Here is a 24,580-nt window from a genome sequence, read left to right on the forward strand (position 1 = left end):
TCACAACAAACACCCCTGTGAGCAAGGTGGGTAAGAACTGAGAGAGTCTTGAGAAGCTGTGACTAGCCCAAGAGTCACCCAGCTGGCGTGTGTGGGGAAGTGCACAGAGCTAACCTGAATTCCCCAGAGGCTCCTCCCCAGCTCAGTACGGCTTGGGAGCTGGGAATCAAACCCGGTTCCTCCAGATCAGAGTGCACCTGCTCTTAGCCATTGCTCTTAGCCACTACGCCACTGCTGCACACAGTTGTAACCACCCCTTCCCACACTATACATTTTCCAGGCGGTCTTTTCCTCTCTTCTTTTTCTGTTAGGAAGACCAGCAAAGCCTGCTTACTGAGACAGCTCCCTTCAACATCTGTGAGAGCAGAGTCACCCATTACGCTCGCTCTGGGTTCCCCGGACCCAACTCACTTTCCCGGCAGCCACGCAACCTGCAGCTGAGAGGACTGCAGAGGTTTGGTTCTGCTTGGGCCCAGGGTGGGTGGGGGTGGCCAGGGGTCTTTGATCCACTCTCCTCGCTGTTTTCTCAAGCAAAGAAATGATCCCAGATTGACCCATTTTTAAAAAAGCTTTCGTTAGCCACTTTGAGACTGCATCTCACTGTGAAAAGCAGAATATCTATTCTCTAAGACATAGGTGTCAAATTCGCGGCCCTCCAGATGTTATGGACTACAGTTCCCATAATCCCCTGCCAGCATGATGCTGCCAGGGGATTATGGGAACTGTAGTCCATAACATCTGGAGGGCCGCGAATTTGACACCTGTGCTCTAAGGAAACGAATGCATACTATCCAAGTGAGAGAATTAAAACGGATGAGAAGCGAAGCTGAGTCTGGCCTCCTGCAGGAACATCAGGCCAGCCCTGCCAGACCAGACCAGAGCCCGTTTAGCCCAGCATCCTCTTGGCTCACGCTTCAGCCAACCAGCTCCTCTGGGAAGAGAGGCCGAGGCCTTTCTGTCAGGGAATCAAAATAAAGAGGTGTGCATCTTGTGCACAGATCATGGAGATCTAAATGACAGCACCTGTCATCCAGGGTCAGTTGGCAAAAGCCTGATGCAACTGAACCAAACCAGTCTGATCCGGTGCTGTGACCTTCTCAGTGATTGGGCAGTGTTTGTATATTAGTGGAGCACCATCAGTGCACATTATCTGTTAGGGATTCTTGTTTACTGCGAGGCATGCTGCCGGTTTGCTCCTTGATATTCACTGTATATAGCTTGCACCTGAAAGTAAAATTCCTTCTTTGAAGTGAAGCTACTGTGTGGTGGAGTTATTTGTCTGCTGTGCCAAGCCGTCTTCAACTGCACTTATCTTTCTCTGGTAACACACCTATCCGCTGATAAACCGCCTGCTCTGTCACTTTCTCCCAGCACCGGGGATCAGAAATCTGCAGCTTCTGGATATGAAATTTACCTTTAACCCTCAGGTAGCCCCTGAGGGACCTCTCCTACACGAACGCACCCGAACCCCTTTTAAATCCTCTGTACTAGGGGGCCTAATTTGAAATTAAATCACCCAGCCTTGGGGGAGGGGTTTGCACTGCAGACACTGCCGTCTATAACGTTCTAAGAACCAAGAACCTGAACTATAGCCAATGCACACAGACACTCGGCTGCCGTCACACACAGATACCCAAGCATGGTAGGCAGACGAGCCGCACACAGATCCACTCTTATTCTTTCAAGAGCCCACAGATAGCAGATCGCCCACCCCATATAAACATCCCCCCCCATATGTTCTCTAATATCTTTCATCTGTTCTTGCGCTTTGCTTCTATATCCACAATCTCCTCAAAGTTCTGGTCAGGGGGCCAACAGGACGTCCCCAGCGTTCAGCCGCTGTTGGATCCGGCACTTCTAACTACAGCTGCTCAGAGCAGGAGTTTAAGAACATAAGAACATAAGAAGGAGCCAGCTGGATCAGATCAGAGTCCATCTAGTCCAGCTCTCCGCTACTTGCAGTGGCCCACCAGGTGCCTTTGGGAGCTCACAGGCAGGATGTGAAAGCAAGGGCCTTCTGCGGCTGTTGCTCCCGAGCACCTGGTCTGCTAAGGCATTTGCAACCTCAAAGAGGATCAAGATTGGTAGCCATAAATCGACTTCTCCTCCATCAGTCTGTCCAAGCCCCTTTTAAAGCTATCCAGGTGAGTGGCCATCACCACCTCCTGTGGCAGCATATTCCAAACACCAATCACACATTGCGTGAGGAAGTGTTTCCTTTTATTAGTCCTAATTCTTCCCCCCAGCATTTTCAATGGATGCCCCCTGGTTCTAGTATGGTGAGAAAGAGAGAAAAATTTCTCCCTGTCAACATTTTCAACAGTTTCTTCCTCTTCTTCTCTGGTTTATCAGACTCCTACTAGCCCTTTGGGACATAAGCAGCAAACCTCCCCCTCCCCCCGCCATACATGGATGATTTATATATCCAGGGACAAGTGCAGCTCTGTGATTTCCCTCCTTCCTGAAATACGCACTCACTTCAGCTCTCTCCATCCTGGCCCAGAGACTTGGAGCGTTCGCAGGCATCCTGATGGAGCCTCTTCCTGCTCTGCATTCGCTAACAAATTGGGCTCATTTTGTGGAGCACGTGCCCAACACCCCACTTTGCACACACGAACACACACACATATGTAGGGAGAGACAGCAGAGGGAGGGGGCGCTCCCCCCTGAAGCAGAAGGCTCTGGTCCCCGTCCCCCCCGCCGCTGCCCCCGGCAGGTGAACTTACTGTCCTTCAGGCGGCTCTGAAGCGTCTCCTCCATGAACTGAATGGCCGCGTCCCACTGCAGCTTGTCGGATATGGAGCGGTCTTCTAAGGCATTGTGCTGGATCACCCTCTGCCGAGGCAGCACAGAGAGAGAGAGAGAGAGAGAGCATCAGGGCCGGCTCCTGCTCAGCCCCTGACCTGAGGAGGCATTCCACAGCTGCACGTGAGGGCAAAGGAGTGCCACGCCTGCAGAAGCACGGCCGAGGCTCCTTAAGCATTGCTGGGGGGAGCGGAAGTGCTCGACAGGAAGCCACTACAAGGTGGATCCACTAAAATGGCTGCTCCCTTAGTACCCTCCAAGTGGAAGACACAAAAACCTGTGCCCCACACCCACTGGTCAGGGCACCAGGCACTGAGGGACCACGGAGCCACACCCCCTGCGGGGGGGGGGGGGCAAACACAAAGACTCTGGACGTGGCTACAATAGTGTCATCAGTCCCACGCCTTTATCTTTTTTTAAAATGGTGATGCCAACCTCAACACTCGGTCAAACAGACCTTTAATAACTAAAGCTTTTAAAAACAAAACGAAAAATTATGGTGGTGCGATCAATCACTGGTTCAGCTAGGACCCGTCATGAATGAAAATTAATGTAATTTATCAGGGGGGGCTTTGTTGCCCTCTTTCCAGGTGCCCCCCCTTCAGGTGCAAAGAGGCACCTGCAACAACGAAATCACCACCTCCCTTCCACAAGCAGCTGAACCGGCCCATTCCAAACCTCTCAAAGGTTGTGTGCAGAATCGCTGTGGTGCCGCCCTCCGCCTCCAAAAGGGCTTTCTGGCAGCATAGCAGCCAAAAATGCAACCCCCCCCCCCCCCCCCCGCCAGAAAGCCCTCCACGGGGCTTGCTTGCGGGACTTCTGCTTTCCTGCTTGGGTGGAGGCCAGCGGCTTACTGTTGAGTGGGAGCCCCGCCCCCCATGCCACCATCCGATTGGGACGCCAGCACAGCCCTGCCGTGGTCCAGACTTCTCTGCAGCAGCAGAGCTGAAGGACGGGCAGTCGTTGGGCTAAGGACCCCAGGGCAGGTAAATCTGCCGGCAAAGGCCCCCCTGTCCCCTCAAGCCCTTCTGGGGCCCCTCCCAGGTGGGGCTGGGAAGCTGATCGAAGGCGAGGTCCTACCAGGCTGTCTTCCGCTCTCTCGTTCCACTTGTGCCGCTTGATGCTCTCCTCCTTCACGGCCTGCTTCAGTTTGTCAAAAATGTCGTCGTGCTCCTTGCCCTTCTGGTCGGTCATGAAGCGAGCGAACTCCTCCTGCAGCGTCTCCCAGGCCACCTGGACAGAGGGCAACAAAGCCCTGCCTTCAGAAGCAACCAAAGAGCTGGGGCAGCTGATGACGAAAGGGCCAGCCAACACAAAGGGGACAACAGGGATGAAGAAAGGATCTCAGTCTTTGGGATTTCCACATCAGACACGACACGGGCCTTGACATGTTAATGGCTCCAGAAGCAGTTGGTCACCAAGCAGTGCCACTCCCGTGGGAACACTGAAGAGAGGTGGGACACAGGGGGCGCAGGGGTGGTTAAGGAACCAGAGCCAGAAGAGCAAGGCCAGCTGGCAGCCTGGGTGGGAGAGGAGGCCGGCGACGGCAGGGGAAAAAATGGGGCCTGCAGGCTGGGCTGGAGGGAATCTCTTTGAAATGTGGTGCTGGGGAAAATGCCACAGGTACCGTGGACTGCCGAAAAACCCCACACGAGGTGGGCTCTAGATCAGGAGTCTGCAACCTGTGGCTCTCCAGATGTCCATGGACTACAAATCCCATCAGCCCCTGCCATTTCGGCCAATTGGCCATGCTGGCAGGGGCTGATGGGAATTGTAGTCCATGAACATCTGGAGAGCCACAGGTTGCAGACCCCTGCTCTAGATCAAATTAAACCTGAACTGCTTCTAAAAGCTAAAAAGCCCAAACTGAGGCTGTTGTGCTTTGGTCACATTCTGAGAAGACCAGAGTCCCTGGAAAAGACAAGAATCCAGCAGAGGGTGAAGGCAGCAGGAACAGAGGAAGGCCCAACGTGAGATGGATTCGCTCAATGAAGGAAGCCACGGCCTTCAGCTTGCAAGACCTGAGCAACGACAGCCCACTCTGGAAGACACTGATTCACAGGGTGACCAAGAGTTGGAAGCACTTCGATGGGACTTGGGTTAAGCCTAACCCACACATATACTCGCAGGCTGGGAGAAGGAAATCCCTCATCCTCTCTCAGCCACCAGGGGGCCTTGTTTGCGGCATCAGGGCCCTGCAGAGCACCCCGGCTGCTGCTCGGCCTCACCTCCACTGCCTTGTTTGGCAGCTGCTTGTCCGTCCACTGCTTCAGCTTGATGTCCACTGTGGTGTTAAAAGTCCCCGAATTGGTGGTCTGTGCTGCCGGAAGATAGATGTTCTCTATCACGTGTGTTGAGACCCTCTCCCACAAGGTCTTCTGAAGCATCTCTTCCCTAAGAGGCGGGAGGAATGGCCAGTGCTCACTGCCCAGCTCGACATCTGAGCAAAAGGCTGACTTTGCAGGAAGTGCTTGCCCCAAGGTAAAACCGCCAGCCCTCAAGCTCTGCCTTCCCTGCACCAGGAAGGCAGCATTTCGAAAGGAGGACAGCCACTAACGCCTTAGGAGATTCACGCGTGGGGCTGGGGGTGCCACCAGGGCCCAGCAGGGGAGCCAGTCCCCACCCCACGGGCAAGCTCATGCTCGCCAGGGCCCTCTAGAACCGTGGTGGCGAACCTTTGGCACTCCAGATGTTATGGACTACAATTCCTATCAGCCCCTTCCAGCATGGCCATAACATCTGGAGTGCCAAAGGTTCGCCATCACTGCTCTAGAAGGACCCCCAGAGACCTCCTTTCACCCCTTCCTACAGAGCGAGCCACTGAACTCCAGCCACTGCTGTGTTGCTGCCATTCTCCTCCAAACCAGGCAAACTCCCCACTGCTGAATCCCAAGTGGTGGGTTCCAGGCTGGCTCCGCCCTCCCAAAGCAGAACGGGCCGCCAGATTTCAAAATCTGATAAAAATTATTTACGACAACTTAAAAGGAATGAAATATTCTGGAAACTAATTTTTTTTGCAAGCTGCTATGCTTTGGGTCCAAAAAGGGTGGTGCTGGGTTTTCTTTTTTTTGGGGGGGGGGGGGTCCTTTGGCCTGAAGCACAGAGGGTTCCCCCCCCATAAAGATACAACAAACCCATCTCCCAAATGCCTGCTCCGGCCTGCAGGCAAGGCATCGCGGAACAGGCCCAGAACTGAAAGTGAAACAGCGGGTGGGTTTTGCTCCTTGCAGAAGACAGTCCTGCCGAAGGAAGACGCTGCCTGGCTCCCTCCTTGGCCGTCCCCAAAAACCTCAGCACTCAAAAGGTTTACAGGATTTAAGGCTATTGGGAAAATAATCCAGTGTGCTCTTCAACTTCATTTGCAAATGAGAAGCCAGCGGTCAAACAGAACTTTTCTTAGGAAGCAAAATCAGAATTCTGTTTAACATGTATTTTTAAAAAAAGACACGCCCTGTCTGCTCATTGCTGCAAATCCTGGAACCAGGAGCCCACCCCCCCACCCCCCCGCGCAAGTGAGCAACAACACTGCCAGAGTTCGACAAAATGGGCAGGAGTCACCCCACTTGTCCCAGCCTCTAATGCTCACAAACATTTTGGGGAGGTGGGGCGGGTGGATCAGAAGGGACGCTTGGCTTGACCACAGGGTCCCAGGGAACTTGGTGGCCCTCCGTTTTAACCTTTGCACTCTGCTGAATCACAGAAGTAAGACAGCGGGGAAATCAATTGATGGCTGTACCAGTGCTTTGGCGTCACCTGGCTCAAGCTTATGACTTCATCGAGAATTTCATTCTTCGCTTTTTCAAACAGCTCATCCTGCACAAAAGAAGGAAAAGAATGGGTGGCCACTGATTGAAATACTCCCGCTAAATGAGGTTTAAGAATCTGAAGTTGCATAACAGGGGTTTAGTTGAGGCAAGGGGTTCTGGACTCATTTATTACGAAGGCTGGATGTGACACAAATGTGACCTGGTCGGGCCAGGCCCAGGGGGGCGGGGGGGGTAGCGGCCTCAGCAGGTAAGCCTGCGGTGGCTGCCTTGAGAGGGCTTATCAGGTCTGCGAGTCATCTGAGGCAACCCCCCCATCTGGTCGGGAGAGCCCACTGGAGCAGGGGGTGGGGTGGGGGTGCTTTGCCAGCCGGCTCACAGGCCTAATCAGCCCCCTCAAGGGGATGTATCCAGCCTGAGGCTGCACGTCCAACACCCCTAGTCCAGACCCCCTCCCTTTCTGTGGCTGAAGCATGCTGAGGCTTTTGACAGACTCCTTCCAGGCACAACATGCCAGAACCTTGGTCTCCCGTTGCCTGCCAGGGACTGCCATGGCCACTGAACTACGGCAGGCATCAGGACGCAGGGCTCCTCCTGCCCTTTCAGGTGGCACCTGTGGCTGGCACCTTCGGAGTTATCTCCCGGAAATATGTATTTCTCTCTACAGCTCAGTGTGGAGAGATTGTGGACAAAACATCCACCCCACAAGTGTGGGGGAGGGGTAAGAGAACTCCACTCAGATACATGCAAATGTGCTTCAACCCCCGCCCTTCACACTGTGCCCTGGAGAGAAATACATCTTCCTGGGACATGCCCCTGAAGAGGCTTCCGCAGATGCGAGCTAAACACTAGGAGCAAAAGCGACCAGACCATGGAGGCCACACAGCCCAGAAAACCCTGACAGCTAAGCAATACAGCTGAGAAAAGAAGCTCTAGAACTGTCTCAAGGAGACTTACTCCGGTCGAAAGCTCACGCATGGCCGGGGGGTAATTATTCTTCCATTCTGTCTCCAAATTAAAACGGGTTGCTATGGGAAGAGAGCACAGAGAACACACAGGTCAACCTTTCTAGTGTGCAGAACTGAACCTGGGTTGAATTTAACCCCTTGATGACACGAACGGTGCCCGCAAGCCAGAGACAGCCAGAGGGATCAGAAATGCACTCGTCTCAGAGGGTCTCTTTCCTGCTGGTCTGCAGCAGGAGGATTCAAATCCAGCAGCAGCACCTCAGAGACCAACAGGAGTTTTAGAGAGTCATGCTGGCAGGGGATGATGGGAACTGTAGTCCATAACATCTGGAGGGCCGCGAGGTTGACACCTGTGTCATAAAGCTATGGCAGGATGCCCTGGGGTGAGTCCCTGGGTGTGAGCGGAGAGGAGAGTAAGCAGGCGGGAGAAAGGGAGAGAAAGGTCAGGGTGAGAGAGAAGCAGAAGGGAGGTGGGAAGAAGCGCGGAGTAAGGGGCAGAGAAGGAAAAGGGGAAACCCGGAAGAGGGGGAGGAGGGCTCTAGCAGCAGGGCCGGCCTTCCAAACTCACCCTGTGGCTCCGAAGGCTCTCAGCAACCAGCCGCTCCCCTGAGCCCGGGAGTGAGGACAAGCGAGACAACCCCCCGGAAGGGAAAGGTGGGGCGGCAGAAGCCTCAGCTGAGGGGGCGGGGGAGGTAGAGCGCCCCACACTGGGGAAGAAGCGGTGGCTGTCCTGCATGGAGTACCTGTGCAGCCCTGCGTGTCCCTTGCTTAGCGATCCTCCTTGCATGTTCCCAGAACTCTTGCAGCAGCAGAAGCAGCTCTTCTGCTGATCCGAGCAGGGAGAAGCTAAGAAAGCTGCGCCAAACCTGACCCTGGCCTACTCCCTGCAAGGCTAGAGAGGCAGCAAAGGATGCCTCCCCCCCCCGGGAGAGTCTCAGCTGTTGCTGCGCCAGCTGCCCCCCCTACCTTTAAAGGCATCCGCTTGCTGCTCCACGGACTCCCGCACCATTTTCCAGAAGCAGTCGGACACGGCCAGGCTGAGGTTGCGCGTGGTCACTTGGTGGGCCTTCAGCATACACTTCCTGAAAGGGCAGAGTCTGGCCGTGAGGAAGGCTCAGCAGGAGATGGCAGCAGTGGGCCACTCGGCTTCCTCTCCGAGCAGCTCATGGCATGCTACAAACCGAGGGCCCACCGCCCACCTCTCTGTCCTAGGCCTAGACCAGGGGTCTTCAAACTATGGCCCTCCAGATGTTCATGGACTACAATTTCCATCAGCCCCTGCCAGCATGGCCAAGTGGCAGGGCTGATGGGAATTGTAGTTCATGAACATCTGGGGGGCCATAGTTTGAAGACCCCTGGCCTAGACACAAGGGCTGGGGGCTCACTGAGACGCTCAGGGGAGGGCGGACCCCCCAGATCAGAGCCATTCACAAGCACTGGGCTGTGGGGGAGCACACGCTGGCGTTCTGGCCCCCTGAGAATTGTCTGCAGGCCTAAATCACCGAGGAAACAAAACATCTGGCTCTATAAACAGCTGTGTTTCTCCAGACCTCGTGCATGAAACAGCCTTTGTAACCGGAAGGCCCAAAGAGTCCTACAACTGCATCCAGTGAAGGAGCTGCCACCATTGAAATGAAAACCCCATGGCGAGAACATGCAAGCCTCTCAGGGGCTGCTGCTCCAAGCCACACAGACCCCATTTTCTTCACAGACTGAAATGGCTGAGGGCTCCCCAAAAAGCGGGGATCCCCGTTTTGGCCACAGGAAACACTGATAAAAAGCAACAGAAGACAGGCCTACTTTAGCAGTTTGGAGCTCTGGAAGAATTCCTCTTCATACTCTCGAATAGATTCAATGCTCTCACTGCTGTTTCCTAGAGGGAAAGAGAGAGGGAAAGGCCTGGAATGGTGTCCCCCCCTCCCCCCGTCTACCAAGACCCCTCCCCCAAAGGGCCAGAAGCAAGCCCGTTACCTTTTCCGGTCACCACTGCAAAATACCCAAGAGCCTTCATGGGAAACAGCTTGCCTTCGATGATTTGCTGGATCTGGAAAGACAGGAACAAGACAGCGTGGACTTCACAGTTCAAGCTGCGAAAGGATAAGAGAGCCACACAGAAGAGGAAATTTTCAGGGGAGTGGGGGAGGAATGGCCCCTGCCTGTCTATTAAAGCAAGCATCACACCATGCCTTTGCCTCTTCAAACACTGGCTCTTTAAAATGATTTCAGACAGCTTCTTTAAGGACAAAAGGGCAATAGCAGCGCTCTCTCCCTCGCAGGCTCAAATCTCAGAACATCTGATACGATGGGTTCAAATTCTGAACGAGCCAAGGAAATGGCTGGAGAAAAAAGGGAAAGAACAGCGCTGCCGAAGAGATCGGTGCCTGTGTCTGACGTGCCGAGGGAGGCGTCTCTGATTTCCCAATCCCGGATTGCGCAGGGCTTTATAGGACAAAATCAGAACACACCCTAGATCAGAGGTGTCCAACTCTGGCACTTCAGGTGTTCATGGACTACAATTCCCATCAGCCCCTGCTGGCTAGGAACTGAACACCATTGCTGTACACCGCTCAGAGCCCTTTGTGGGTGAGCGGTATAAAAGTCTAATAAACAACAACAACCACAACAGTGTCCACACAATAAAATGCCTTGCTCCAAGAGGGAATATGTGATTACTTGTTTTTATTCATTTCAAAATTTCTAGATTGGCTCTCTCTAAAACTAGCATACAGACACTGACTATGAAAGCTGTCATCAAAGGAGGATCACCTCCCTCACAGCTTCTGGGATCACTCGCCCACTTCTTCCCGCCCCCCCGAGTCAAATGTGACAAGCCAAGAAAGACAAGTGTTGACCACACAGGGAAGGATGACTCGTCACCAGAAGAGGAGTGACTTCTAGGAAAGTCATATCGTCCTCTGACTGCTGACAGCTCTGGAAATCAAGCCACAAAAGTCTTCTGCTAGATGCACCAGGACATTTTATCCTCCTGGGCAGGCCTATGAAGTCTTCTTCTCTCACCCTGTTTGGACTGGCCACGTTTTTCTCGGCCAGGTCCACTTTCGTCAAGACAAAAATTGTCCTCTTCCCCTGTGGATCCATTTGGCTGACCAAGTCAGTGACGATGCTGCGTTCCGCATCCACAGACCCATCTGGAAAAGGAAAAAACAAAACCCCAAACCTCAATGCCCGAAGTGCAGAATGAACACAATTGTCCAAAGAAGGCTGGGGCTGAGCTCCCCCGAAGGTGGAAACAGCTCAACTCAGTGGCAGGCACAGCGCTGGCCGGAAGAAAAGGCGGGCTATGCCAAGGCAAGAGTCCCTCCCGGCCTCCCAATCCAGACCACAGCCAGGCAGAAGCCCCGAGCAGCTGGGAGCAGCTCCACACAAACGAGGCGTGCCCTGTAGGGGCTGCCCCCCCCCCCCCCCCCCGAGCCCTTAAGGGTTCCCGCGTGGCTCCACTCATCTACCTTGAATGCAAAGGATGATGGCGTTGGGGTTCTGCATGTAGGCCTTGCTGATGCTGAAGATGGTCTCTTTGGTGTCGGGAGCCATCCCTGATGTCACCGTCTGTGCAAAGAGAAGTCACTGCTTTTGCAGAGCTTGGAGGATGGCAGCAGGTCACGGAAGCGGGCGATCCTGGGCAGGCAAGCGCCAGCACCTCCCAAAAGCCCCCCACCCCCCCAAGAAAGGGGCTTTGGAAGGCTCCCACAGCAGCCACTAAAACATTCACACCCCATTTTCCCTGGTGGTACAGCGTGGCCTACGAGAACTGTCAAGACAAATTTCACCCCGCCTGCAGGTGGGACTCTGTTGATGGAGGCCAGCGCCATAGAAGATCTGGCTCAGTTTTGCCGGGCCTGCAAGACGGAGTTGTTCCTCCAGGTCAAGAGTACAGGAAGAAGAAGAGGAGTCTGGAGTTAGACCTTGCCTTTCTCTCCTGTAAGCAGACTCCAGGTGGCTGACAAGCTCCTTTCCCTTCCTCTCCCCACAACAGACACCTGGTGAGACAGGTGGGGCGGAGAGAGTTCTGAGAGAACTGTGACAGGCCCAAAGTCACCCAGCAGGCGTCATGTGGAAGAGCGGGGAATCAAACCCAGTTCTCCAGATCAGAGTCCACCGCTCTAAACTGCCACTGAGAGCCACTCCACCATGCTGGCTCTCAGTGACAGTTTAAATCGAGAGGCTAAAGTGGACGGCTGGCCTGGAGCGCAGTGAGCTCCCCCTGCGTCTGTCACTGAGGCGTCGTCCCCTCCCCCCACCCCACTCTGGCCATTCCCACTGGCCCCACCCTGGCTCTTGTCAGTGGGGCCGTGGCGGCAGCGGAAGCTCGCTCTGCTCTAACATGATGCCTTGAGCCAGGGACGTTGTTTGAATGTTCGATCCTTAAGCGCCACCACCGTGTCTGTTTTTCGATGTACTGTTCTGAACTGCGCTATTCCAACAGGTTGTTTTCGTTTGTGTTTATCGTACACACTGTTATTAACTGCCCTGAGTCCTGTCACGCAGGGGGAAGGTGAAATATAAGTGTAAATAATAAAAATAAATAAAATAGCAACCCCCCCCCCCCAAGTCTGCCGATGTTCTTCTCAATGTTTTGATGGAACAGGGATCCTTGTGGAGCCCTAAGACTTCCTATTGTGAGCGGGCAGAAGGCTGGCCACTGGGGACCATCTCCGTCTCTCAGAGAGAACCGGACGATGACCTGAAAGGGCCACAAAAGCAGAGAAGGGCCGACCACAGTGATGAGGGGCCAGAAGGCCCAGCTTCTCCGTGGCCTGGATAAAGGCTCACCTTTGCTCATCTATCTCCACAACAGAAACTTCCGCCCCCCCACCCCCGCTCCAAATGGAAGTTTCTTTCACCTCCCCCCTCCCCGAAGCTCTTCCCAGCAGCCAACACTCTTCTCATCCTGAGACGCTCGGCTCTGAAGACACAGCAGCATCCACGGTTCCCTGCAGAGCACTTCCACACGATCCCTCTTCCTCTCACTCCCATGGCACCCTCGCAACACAGCAGAACACGGCTTTACAGCTGGGGAGCAGCAGGAGACCCAGCAGGGCTCAAGCAAGCCCCACGTATCCGGGGCTGAACTGAATTCATGCCGTCCTCTTTCCCCTGCAAGGCAATCAGCCGGCCACAGCCAACGGGGACTCACGCTGATGACACCCGGCAGATCCACCAGCACCATCCTTTGCAGGCCCGGCCCCTTCACGCTGAGGGAGATGGTCTGAAAAGGGAAAGAGAGGCAAGGGAGGAAGAGGAGGAGGGTGGCCCCATCGTGACTTCGCAGGAGCTGGCCCTGAAGACAGCCCGGCAAGCCCTCGCTGCGCAGTCTCCGGAGCAGGACGGGCCGTCACCCTCCCACAAGAAGGGGGCAGGTTTCCAGCAGGGGCAAATGCCCTTTGCTGCCGGGCCTTACCTGGGCGCTGACTGTGCTGCCGTCTCTCACGCTCTTCCTCATCCGGACCTCAATCTCGTTCCTCAGTGCGGCCAGCTGTGTCAGCACAAACAGAAAAGGTCACGATCCAGAAGCAGAGCGAAGCCGCCACCTCGTGGCCACAGGTTTCATGGAGTGGAGTCGCCTGAGAGAGGAAGGTGTCTGCCTGGCCCTCCTCCACCCACGGACAAGAGCAGCCGGGCTGTGAGAGTGGGGCCCTGTCACGCAGTGTCTGCTCTTGGCTCCTGTGCAAAGAGGCCCTCAGCAGAGCAAAGAAGAAGACATATCAAGGGGAGGGGGCCAGGCACCCCCCCCCCCAGCCTCCTCATTGCTCCTCAGGAGTCCCCTTGTGTCTGGAAAGAGCTCCCCTGGAGGAGCATGCCCCAATAGGCCATGGGAATGTTGAGAACATGGGAAAATCTGCACCAGACTGACTGATGCAGTATCTGCCTGCCCTACAGATCTGTAAGCGACTGCTGTCCAGCCATGGGATATTCACAGACATTCTAGCTGCAGACACAGAGGGCCACGAGACAGAAGGGGCTACCCGGTGCGGAGTCAGCCAGACATTCAGAAATGCTTAAAATACAGAGTTAGATCTCACAAAGTGTCTCCATGGATCTCTACCCTGGAGTGCAACTTCCTGGCCTCTCCACCATTTGGCTGTTCTGGGCTTTCTGTGTGGCTGTGTGGTTTTTGCTCTTAACCTTTCACCTGCATCTATGACAGGCATCTTCAGAGGAAAGCCACAGCGAGATGCGTCTCACGCCACGGCACACAAACACATCTCACCATGACCCGCCTCTGAAGATGCCAGCCACAGAGGAACGCAAAACAGTAGCAGAAAACATGACCAGACCAGACCGTGGCCAGAAAACCCACAACAACCAGCTGATCCTGGCTGTGAACGTCTCAGACAATAGATCTCTACCAATTAGTTGGTTTCATTCAGTCACCTCCTTCCTCATTCCAACTCCCTTTGGCAGGCATGGATACAACAACAGCAGCAGCAAAAATACTAGGAAGAACTCACGTCTTCATCCTTGGTCAGATCAAACTCTCGAGAGCTGTCCTTGAATATGGCCACATGATGAGGACCTTCACTGAGGGTGACCTGCCATGCAGAAGGAAGAACCTCTAGCTACAGATGGAGGAGGTTTCAACTGGAGATGCCTTCAAGGCCCATGAGCAGCTATTCCTCCCTTTGCCGCCTGAGCCCTCACAGCTTTGGGGCTCCACCTGGCTTACCATGACTGGTGAGCGAGTCATCATTTCTCCAGAGCCACGAGGGAAGATCCGGGCTTGGGCGATCATCTCCAGGACGCTGGTCTTCCCAGCACTTTGATCTCCAACCACCACGACCTCAAGTGAAAATGTTCAGAACTGAATTTAAAACAACCACAAAAGGCCCTGCTCTGCTCAGTAAAACACAGGCTTCTAAGCTCTAATGAACTCCACATGCCAGCATTCATATCAGAAGAGCACGCTTAATGGGCGGGGGAGGAGGTTTTCCAGAAGGCAGGGTTCTTTTTGTAGGGTTTTTTCTCCCAAAGCACACTTAGGTGACCCGCCACTTTTATACAAGGGGAGCCCAACACAAGCTCAGACTTTGCCTGCCTACCGCCCTGTCACCCGATGCTGGACATTCGCCAGTGTCCCCTTTGCTCATGGGATGCATTAAAGAGCTGCAGCCCTGCCCCCCCGACGTCGTGTTATTGCGCCTTGCCCAGCGCTACCTGGAGGAAGCACAAAGGTGCTCCAAGCCCAGTGGCACAGCCTTACCCGAGGCAGGTGATCCTGGGTGTTGTAGCTGGCATCATAATCAGACAGGATGTCCAGGACTTCAGAATACATGTCAATCAAAGATTTCTGGGGGAAAAATAGGCTGAGCTGAACTAAGAACATAACAACAAGCCAGCTGGATCAGACCAGAGTCCATCTAGTCCAGCTCTCTGTGCTCCAGTCCCTCAATCATCCTCGTTGCCCTTCTCTGCACTTTTTCTATCTCTTCGATATCCTTTTTGAGGATGTGGATGATGCCAGAGCCAAGACTGGACACAGTACTCCAAGTCGCGGTCATACCTGCACTGCTTTATACCAGGGCATGACAATCCTTGCACGTTTTATTATCAACTCCTTTCCTAATGATCCCCAGCATAGAGTTTGCCTTTTTCACAGCTGCCATGCATTGAGTTGACATTCCCATGGAACTATCCACTAAGACGCCCAAGTCCCTTTCCTGGTCTGTGACTGATAGCACTGACCCTTGTAGCTTGTATGTGAAGTTTGGATTTTTTGCCCCTATGTGCATCACTTTACATTTTGCTACATTGAACTGCATTTGCCATTTCTTAGCCCACTCAGATCAACTAAAAGTCTACCATGGCCCCCCTTTTAAGAGAAGGAAAAGTCTTCCTGGTGGCTCAGCTCTCCCAGCCCAGCCCAGCCCAGCCTCTGAATCGCATCATGCCAAAACACAGAATGTTTGGTGCTGGAATTCAAATCTGAGTGAGGCTGGAGGGGGGCAAAACTGTCTCGTCCAGTCTTGATAAAAGATCCACAGAAAACGACATTGCCACAGAGATAGGCCACGGGAACATCAAGGCTAGACTTCTTGCCATGCACTCTACATGGGGCTGCCCTTGAAGTCGACTCAGAAGGCCACCACTCGGTTATTATCAGGAGCAAGATGACGCACGCGTGCTGCTTCCATCCTGCAGTCGCTCCACCAGTCCCCAGGCTCAATTCTGTTGGCAGGGTGTGAGTTGTGCAGAGAAGCAGCAGACTCAATGAGTGAAGGTGAAGTTTTATGAGAGAACCACCTTTCAGATAGGAAAACTGACGGACAGGGACGGCCGGCAACTACCTCCCTACCCAGAGAAAGAGGGAGAAGACTTCCAAGAAGGAGGGAATTAAACCTGAGCAGAACAGTCCATAGGCAAACAAGAGGTGACACAAAAGGACGGAGGGGTCTCTAACTTCACAGCCCCCTCTAGCTGACCACTTGCCTGCCCCTCGCTGGGTCCTCCTCTTCTCCGTTCCTTGGAATGCTAGCCGTCGTTCCTTCCAACGAACTGAAGATACTAGCTGTACATGTACGAAGCCCTTCAGAGCATTTTCAAAAAGGCAACAGGGCTGGATGATGGCAGAATGCAGTGGCGCAGGAAGTTAAGGAGGAGGTTAAGAGCTCGTGTATCTAATCTGGAGGAACCGGGTTTGATTCCCGGCTCTGCCACCTGAGTTGTGGAGGCTTCTCTGGGGAATTCAGATTAGCCTGTGCACTCCCACACACGCCAGCTGGGTGACCTTGGGCTAGTCACAGTTCTTTGGAGCTCTCTCAGCCCCACCCATCTCACAGGGTGTTTGTTGTGAGGGGGGAAGGGCAAGGAGATTGTCAGCCCCTTTGAGTCTCCTGCAGGAGAGAAAGGGGGGATATAAATCCAAACTACTACTACTACTACTCCTCCGCCGACTGGCCCCACTGTATCGTTTCATATCCATTTCACACCATTTCCTGCATTATGTAGCATCTCATGTCTAATATTTACGCTTTGTTTCCTGTTTCTATAGCCCAGTGATGGCGAACCTTTTCGAGACCGAGTGCCCAAACTGCAACCCAAAACCCACTTATTTGTCGCAAAGTGCCAACACGGCAATTCAACCTGAATACTGAGGTTTTAGTTTAGAAAAAATGGTTGGCTCCAAGGCGTGCGTTACTTGGGAGTAAGCTTGGTGGTAGTCGGTGGTTTTGCTTTGAAGCAACTGTGCAACTCTTCCAACGGGTGAATCACGACCCTAGGAGGGTTTACTCAGAAGCAAGCCCCATTGCCAGCATCCGAGCTTACTCCCAGGTAAAGGATCGTGCTTTAGTTCTTCGCATGAAAATCAGTGGGGTTTAACAGAGCTTTACAGGGTTACCTACACTGCTTCCCCAAAACTACGTCTTAGGTTTAATGCTAATAATTGAGCCCAGCGGCCCAGGCCAGCCTAGATGTGTGTGTGTGTGTGTGGGGGGGGGGAGTGACTTTGTGCGTACCCACAGAGAGGGATCTGAGTGCCACCTCTGGCACCCATGCCATAGGTTCGCCACCACTGCTATAGCCCTAGTCCTGTTTCTTAGACATGACTGCACTGACTTCCACTGCATAACCTTGGAAAAAGTGGGCTAATAAATTAAATTGAAAGGGATACATCCCCTCTGCAGAACACAAGACTGACATGTTTAGGGGGGTAACCAGTGTCAGTAAAAGGGAGGCCCGCGTCTTTAAATGGATCTGAGATGACAGGGGAAGGGCTGCGGCTCTGTGGAGAAATACCTGCTTTGCACAAGGAAGGTCACAGGTTCAATGGCAACCAAACCTGAGTGACAGGTGCCGGGAAAGGCCCTCCTCTGACTGGGTCTCTGGGCAGCCACCAGAGGCTCAGCTAGAGGGACCAATCACCGGATTCAAAATAAGGCCCCCTCACAGGCCCGCCGACTGGAAAAATCTGGGTAAGTTGGAAACATCTGGAAATCGTTCAGTACCTTCAACTTCCTTTGATGGATTCCTTTGTCGTCTTTCTGAAGAACAATCTTCCTCAGCTCTTTATTCTCCTTCTCCAGACGCTCGAGCATCCGTTGGTATTTCAGCTACAAAACAGACGTGGGAATACGGGGGAGGGGTAAGGAGGGAAGGTCCATATGCAAAACAACAACACATGTCACTACACAGATCACTCCGCTTTCAAGACACATCGTCTTTCATGGCGTAATGAAGGGAGAATCCAGCCACACAAGCCAATTTTCAATAACCGATAAAGAACTGGTACGGTTATGTGGAGGTATTAAATTCCTTTCAATCGCTTCCAGGGGGAAAGTTTTCTGCTTTCCCACTTTGATGTACTCTGGATCAAAGAGATGCCTGTTTCCTTTGAAACACTTGCCGTGCCTTCAGAGGAACACGGTTTTTCTTTCACTGGCCACGTGCAAATGTACAATCTGTGTGAATCCCAACGAAGTCTTAATGCTTCCCCCACCCATCTCCGCTGATGTGGGGACAGACAGCTGGGGCTGGACTCTGGCAATCTGGACGGGGGCAGGCAGCACTTGGGGAGACTGTGGGCACGGGCATTTCACTGCAAGGCCCCAAAGCAAGGCTGCTGGGACTGACTGCGGGGGAAGGTCGGCAGCATCCTCCCGGCTCCGCCAAGTCTGAGGACCACGTTGGAGGAAACTTTGAAAATGCAAAGCTTGTATAAATCCGACGCTCATGGACTAGAAATGAGCCCGACTAAAGCCGGTGGCACGGGCTCCCTGTTCCAACTGACCAAGATTATGAGCTGCTGGTGGAACAGAATGAAAACAGTAATTCAAAAAGGGGAAATGATCAGGAAAAGAATCTTTGTTCAAAGCTGGTAACGATGAATAACAAGCCTCTCTACAGTGCGTTCAGAGTCCAAATCACTTAACAACGACCCTGTAAAGTAGGGTAATATTGCCACCTCCACACTTCAGATAAAGAGCAGGGTAGCTTGCTAGAGACCATTTAGTGAGCTGAGCTGTGACATAAACCAGCAACCTCCTGGACCACACACAGTTCTCCCTCTCAGCCAGTGAGCCACACCAAAGCCACCGGAAGTGGCGGCCCACCCCTCAGGCAGAAGGCCAGGGCCCGCCACATACCACGGCTGGGAGACGGCAGCCAGTTCTGAGTGGAGTTGCCCCACTAGGTTGGAGTTGTCTGTGACCAGATGGTTCCATGTGGCCAATCAAAAGCATCTGGTCACTTGGCTTTTGCAAGTAATGTAAGCCCTGGGCAGAGAATGGGGCAGAGAATTTACCGCATGGCAGATACCGAATCTTCTCTGGATGGTCACAACCCATTTTGATAGGAAAACAGGCGAATTCTATCCAGAAGACCAGCAAGACCACGCATTGCAGGGGGTTGGACTTGATGGCCCTTGGGGTCTCTTCCAACTTTATGATTCTACGATTTCCATACCTGGGTACGCAGAAGTTCTTCTTGGAGCTGATCGACCTTCTCTTTGTCAGAAACCTGCAACACGAAGAGACAAAAGCCTGAACATTTGGGTTTGTTTTACGTTCAGCATAATTCAGATTCTCAAACCACGAGTTTTAAGAAACACCGGTTTTATGAGGACCATCCCATCGAATTCATTCCTCAGACTGAAAAAAAAATCCAGAAAAGGTTGCCGCTTGTACTCTCAGAACATCACTTCTCCAAGGTCTTCTCTCATCCAACGCGGACCTCTGAAACGTGGAAGCGCCACAGTTCTGACGGCCACCAAGCACCTCATACCAGGAAGGCCCTTTGATTCCAGCCGGTCTCCAACATCCACCCTCACGACAAGGTCCAGTTCAGCAAGTGCGAAAATGTGCTCAGTGGCAGTATCTCTCACGAGAAGCCCTGTGACGAGTGCCACGTTTTCACGTGCCACACCCGGCTTCTGCTCCAAGGAGTCTGACCAGGGCAAAGCTTTCAAGACACCACTACAGCATGGGCCTCAACGACGCCCCCAACAAACTTTCCAGTTCTGCTGCATGTAGGTAAAGAAAGACCAGCTTCATCGCCTTAACCAGCTGGAGTACAAAACTTCAGTTAAATAATTACTTCAGAAAAGAGTGGGAATGCTGCATCACTTTAGCAGCAGTAAGAAGGCTGGATCTTCCACAGCATTTCCACTAACCAAAGGCCAAGGGCAACTTGTGCAGATTCCACTTCTCACTGTACAGTTCTCCCCCCGATAAACAGCAGTTGGGGGCACAGCGATGCACGGAAGTCATTCTCCACTGACGGAACTCCTCCACTCAGCCAAAAAGTCCAGCGGGAATCAAGCCAGAATCTTTCCTCCAAAGAGGGGAAAACACCTGACTCTACGGAACTGGCCTGCACCAAGCGCTGCAGCTGCACGGCATCATTGCTCGCCACGAGTCCTGGAGCAGGCCCCCCCCCCCCCCACACACACACACACCAAAATGCACCGAAGCGGAGGGAGGCTGCTCAGAAGCCGCAGTCGGCTTCGGCAAGGTCTCCAACAGCTCTCCAGCCTCACAGGCGGGCCGGGAGGGGCGCCTGGATGCTGCAACAGGGCGATCCGGCTGCCGGAGGAGCTGAAGACAAGCAGCCCTTCCACCACACACTGAACACCCCCTCCCCAAAGGAAGACGACCAGAGGTGGGATCCAGCAGGTTCTCACCAGTTCCCGAGAGTGGGTGACTAATCATCTGTGTGTGCCGAGAGGGGGTTGCTAATTGGGTCCGCTTTTCCGTTAGAAATCCCGTTAGGTCCAAAAATCATCAAGTCCTGCTGTTTCCTATGTGGCTGGTTAGGGAAGGTAGAAAACGGGATCATTCTCCCTGTTGGGCTGTTTTGAAAACATGTTTTAGAAATATGGGAAAGTTCCTTGTTTAAGGAAAGTCTCCTTCTTTTGATTTCTAGACACAAAATTGAGTATTTGAAAGTATTAAGTATTTGACAGGCAATTAGAGGAGAAGTCGTTGTTTCTGTTGGCAGCAGACGATAGGACTTGCTAGAATGAGTTTAAATTATGGACAGAAAGATACCAGCTGGAAATTAGGAACTTTTTTTTACAGTAAGAGTTTTTTACAGTAACAGAGAAATTATTAATGCTCCGCCCCTGGAATGCCTGGCCACGCCCCCGTCGTGCCCCGCCCAGCCCCATTGGCGCTACGCCACTGTTTGAATCCCACCACCATGGGAACCTGTTACTAAAATTTTTGGATCCCACCACTGAAGACGACTGAGGGTGGTGCCGTCCGGGGGCAGGGAGGGGGTTTAACGCTCTCACTTCCAGTTCATTCATGTTTACCCTCAACCTGGGCGGACAAGCGCTCTGCGAGCTGGCCAGAGTCCTCAAAAGAAACTCAAAACCTGAGGGGTTAATTATTAATTACTGCTATTATTATGCTCTTTATCCACGGCTCCTGGGTCCCCACGAGAGCTTGGAGGAAAACTGAAGAACGAGTAGCTGTGCAGTGGCTTTTCAAAGAGGATTTTGGCAAACCCCACCCCCTCAACAATTTTTTTTTCTTCCAAGAGCCTGTTTTGAAATAAACACTGCCCAGCCCAACCTCTGCCCGCTGATGTATTGCCCTGTAACTTCAACACGTTTTCCTGCCTGACGGAGCAGCATCCACATTAAGCTGCATCTAATTGTATGCAAACCCCGCAAAAACCTAACGTGTCTTTCTGGTGCCTGAAAGACTAATCAGTGGTTTGCTGCCCGAGCCCCCAGCCTTCCCCAGTGAAAGAGTCCTCTGCACACGGTTCGTCTGCCTGCCTGTCTGTCCTGGGGGTGACCAGAGAGCCCTTTTTGCCTGTCCATCAGAAAGTCATCTCTGCTTCCACCAGCACCAGCAAGCTGGGGAAAGGGGGCTATTCTTTGCCGGCTCCTGCCGTGCCAGGGACCCCCATGGAGGGGCCCACAGTGCTGCCGGTCAGCGTAGCTCCCACCTCTCCTTCCTGGTGAGCAGCTTGAGTGGCCGACGAGGGGCCTGCCGTGGATCCACTGAAGCAACAGAGTAGATGGAAAGAGTTCTCCTGTCCGTGTCCTGTGACTTGCTCACCTCTCCACCCCTGCTGCAGCCCCGAATGCTGCTCCCGAGTAATGCTCGGTGGGCAAGAGTCCTTCTGCCCATAGAGGAACAGCAGATCCAAGCCTTCGTCCCTGCTGCAGAGACACTGGGCAGCCCCATCGAGGCAGGGGCAGCAGCTCACCCCACACAGGAACAGCATCTCACAAGGGAAGGGCAACCGGCACACACAAGCAAACACCACCGCAAGAAAGCACCCCAAGGAGGCAGAGGGAACAGAGGTACTTCATGCCCATTCGTCTCGTGGGAGGGGGCAGAAAAGAATCCAGCCCCCACAGCTGGCTGGCTCAGCCTCCCTCTCCCGATGGTCTGAGGCTTGGATGGAAAGACGAGTTACATGAGTGGAGGAGAATTTCTGATTCAGCTAGGCAGGCTGCGGCAAGTATAAGGTTCAAGTCCTGAGCAACCCCTCCAAGTCAACCACACAGGACAGGCTAGCTACGGGGTCACTGGTCAGCATTAATCGCTCAAAATTAAGAGGGGACCACAAAAAGTCTGGAGATGTTGACACCCCCCCCAAAAAAGTATTTTGAAGGCAAATCCCAAAAAGTGGCCACATGACTGAATTTTCTTTGGCTCTGACCATTTTGGCAACTAGAGGACTAAAATGAAAGACACTGGGAACTCCAGAGCAATGAGAATGCCTCTGCAAGATGAGGATGAGGGAGGGAGGGAGGGAAGGAGGGAGGGAGGAAAGGAAGGAAGGGAGGGAGGGAGGGAGGAAAGGGAGGGAGGAAGGGAGGGAAGGAAGGGAGGAAAGAAAGGGAGGGAGGGAGGGAAGGGAGGGAAGGAAGGAACGGAGGGAGGGAGGGAGGGAAGGGAGGGAGGAAGGAAGGGAGGAAGGGTCAGTTGGTCGGTCTGATTTAAGCCCCACAGCCATCGAGTGGATCCTGAAGTAAGGAAATCTTTCTCCTAATCTTTCTGACTAATTCAAAAAGGAGGACAGCATGTGTCCCAACTATAGAAAATCTGGCAAACGTTTCTTGTAAAAACTTTATAATCTATAACTTTGTAGTCTTTGTGCAATGGATTATTTAAGCTGTAATGAACTGTCCTGTTTTATGAAAGGAAAGGAAAGTCTTGGCCGCAGGGCTAGCGTCAAGGTATCCTTGAGCAAAGCCCCCACCTCCACACAAGCGGGGCTTCAAGGCAGAGCTGCCGCTGCTGCTGCTCCCACCTCCTTCAAGGCTTCCCTGGGGACCTACTGGCTCAAGCCACAGCCAGGACAGGGCAGTGGGGAGCAGCCCTCCTCCCGAGCGGCCACCGAGCCAAAGCGTCCTCCTGCCGCGTGACCTGGCTCTGCTCCTTGACGGAGCTACAGCCGAGGCCTCCAGGAACCCACTGTGGGGCTGCCGTCCGACTCAGGCTTCCTTGCCCTTCCAGCTGCAGACCACACCTCACTACTTGCCTGAAAAATTCTGCTTCCGTTTCTGAGGGGTGGGGAAAACAGGCAGAATCCTTAGCCCCCTGCCTCCAACATCGGAGGCCTGGCGTTTCCTCACCTCCACCACCCTTATGCAGAATGGCGAGAGGCGTTTTCAACTGCTACGTTGAAGAATTCTGCAAACTCTTCCCTCTCAGGGGAAGGCCTCGTGGCCCAGCAGCTACTGACGTTGAAAGCCAGAAATTCAGATTCAGAAACCTGCTTCGTCATTAAAGTCAAAGGACCAGCAGGGGGAAGACCTGTTTTCGTGGGCAAAGCAAGCTTATCCCACAAGACTGGTCAATCTGAAAAGCTGTCTCAACGTGATGGGGGCCGTGGGGAATTCTGACCCTGCACCTGTTGGGGTGGCTGTGGAACACTCACGTCAACTGATGTTGCAGCAACCGAGTGACAAACAAACATTTGCAAACTCAACTTCAGGCAGGCGAGCGACTCTGCAGGCAGACCGGTCATGCAAATGGGCCAGCCAGCCAGCCCTGACGAAACAGCTGCTGCAAGCAACCGGACGACTCACAGCTCTGATCCACACAAGAAGCCCTGCTGGATCAGTCAAGTGGGGTCCGTCTAATCCTGCACCCGGTTCCCCACAGTGGCCAGCTAGATGTCTCTAGGTGCCCCATGAGCAAAACCCCCAACCCTGGACTTATTCCCAGCAGCAGACCCAGAACACCCAGACAGAACACCCAAGTTAGTGAAGAGCGGCAGAAGCAAAGGTAAGTACAGATCTTGCCATCAGTGAATTTAATTTCCGTGACCAAATTAAGAACCCGGGAGGCTCCCTGCCAAGGCACTGCCACGAGGAGGCTGGCTCTTGGCCAGAGGATAATTTGGGAGGTGCTGATTGGTACCAAATCACAGTATTTGAGGGGAAGGGGGGACGACAGCCCCCTGCTCATCACCTTTCGCCTCTGCTGGGAGGAGCCTGGGCCAGCACTGGTGCTGCGCACTTCCTCTTCGTGCTGCTGGATTTGCTGCTGCAAGTAAACGAGTTCTCCAAGTAGACCCTGCCGTACGTTTACGAGGAGGAGGAGAAGGAAAAAAATGAAGGTGAGGGGAGAAATAATATCAAACCAAAGGGTGCAAAGCTGAGGTGGGCACGGAAAGAAATTCGGGGGGCAGGGGGGGAGGGGAACAAGTGATCTTGGCACTGATTTCTGTCAGGGTACATCTGAGGGCAATGAAAACGGAGATGCTGATGATTTCTGTTACAACATGAAAGCGAACAGCAACCCTGGCTGAAACTGGGAATACAGCCAAAGGGACAATAAGATGGTTCTGCAGGAAGATCTAGAGCAGTGATGGCGAACCTATGGCACGGGTGCCAGAGGTGGCACTCGGAGCCCTCTCTGTGGGCACACACACAGTTCATCATGTGGGGGTGGAAAATCACCCACACACAAACATCTAGACTGGCCTGGGCCACTGAGCAAGACGTGTGCACACCGCGGTGAGCAGGGAGGACTCAGCTGGTGGGCCTGGTGCCTGTGTTCCGGGTGGCTTCTGCCTGGGGGGTGGCGCAGAGGATGCAGAAATGCTAGAGAGGCACAG

The 24,580-nt window shown here is 53.4% G+C and overlaps 1 protein-coding gene across 1 annotated transcript in view; it reads right to left on the reverse strand.

Annotated features, from left to right (window-relative positions):
* The window catches only part of OPA1 (OPA1 mitochondrial dynamin like GTPase), a 58,801-nt gene that overhangs the window by 21,569 nt on the left and 12,652 nt on the right, over nucleotides 1-24,580 (reverse strand). The window contains exons 7-24 of the mRNA XM_048506976.1: nucleotides 23,932-24,036; nucleotides 18,956-19,009; nucleotides 17,500-17,604; nucleotides 14,757-14,843; nucleotides 14,223-14,336; nucleotides 14,008-14,088; nucleotides 12,957-13,031; nucleotides 12,693-12,764; nucleotides 11,005-11,104; nucleotides 10,556-10,686; nucleotides 9,509-9,581; nucleotides 9,338-9,410; nucleotides 8,504-8,619; nucleotides 7,527-7,597; nucleotides 6,542-6,618; nucleotides 5,034-5,199; nucleotides 3,886-4,038; nucleotides 2,727-2,835 (exon numbers count right to left, since the gene is read on the reverse strand). Of these exons, the coding sequence (XP_048362933.1) occupies nucleotides 2,727-2,835; nucleotides 3,886-4,038; nucleotides 5,034-5,199; nucleotides 6,542-6,618; nucleotides 7,527-7,597; nucleotides 8,504-8,619; nucleotides 9,338-9,410; nucleotides 9,509-9,581; nucleotides 10,556-10,686; nucleotides 11,005-11,104; nucleotides 12,693-12,764; nucleotides 12,957-13,031; nucleotides 14,008-14,088; nucleotides 14,223-14,336; nucleotides 14,757-14,843; nucleotides 17,500-17,604; nucleotides 18,956-19,009; nucleotides 23,932-24,036 (1,762 nt within the window). The remainder of the gene's footprint in view (nucleotides 1-2,726; nucleotides 2,836-3,885; nucleotides 4,039-5,033; nucleotides 5,200-6,541; nucleotides 6,619-7,526; nucleotides 7,598-8,503; nucleotides 8,620-9,337; nucleotides 9,411-9,508; nucleotides 9,582-10,555; nucleotides 10,687-11,004; nucleotides 11,105-12,692; nucleotides 12,765-12,956; nucleotides 13,032-14,007; nucleotides 14,089-14,222; nucleotides 14,337-14,756; nucleotides 14,844-17,499; nucleotides 17,605-18,955; nucleotides 19,010-23,931; nucleotides 24,037-24,580) is intronic.

The sequence above is a fragment of the Sphaerodactylus townsendi genome, linkage group LG08 (assembly GCF_021028975.2).
Source record: "Sphaerodactylus townsendi isolate TG3544 linkage group LG08, MPM_Stown_v2.3, whole genome shotgun sequence".
Lineage (NCBI taxonomy): Eukaryota > Metazoa > Chordata > Lepidosauria > Squamata > Sphaerodactylidae > Sphaerodactylus > Sphaerodactylus townsendi.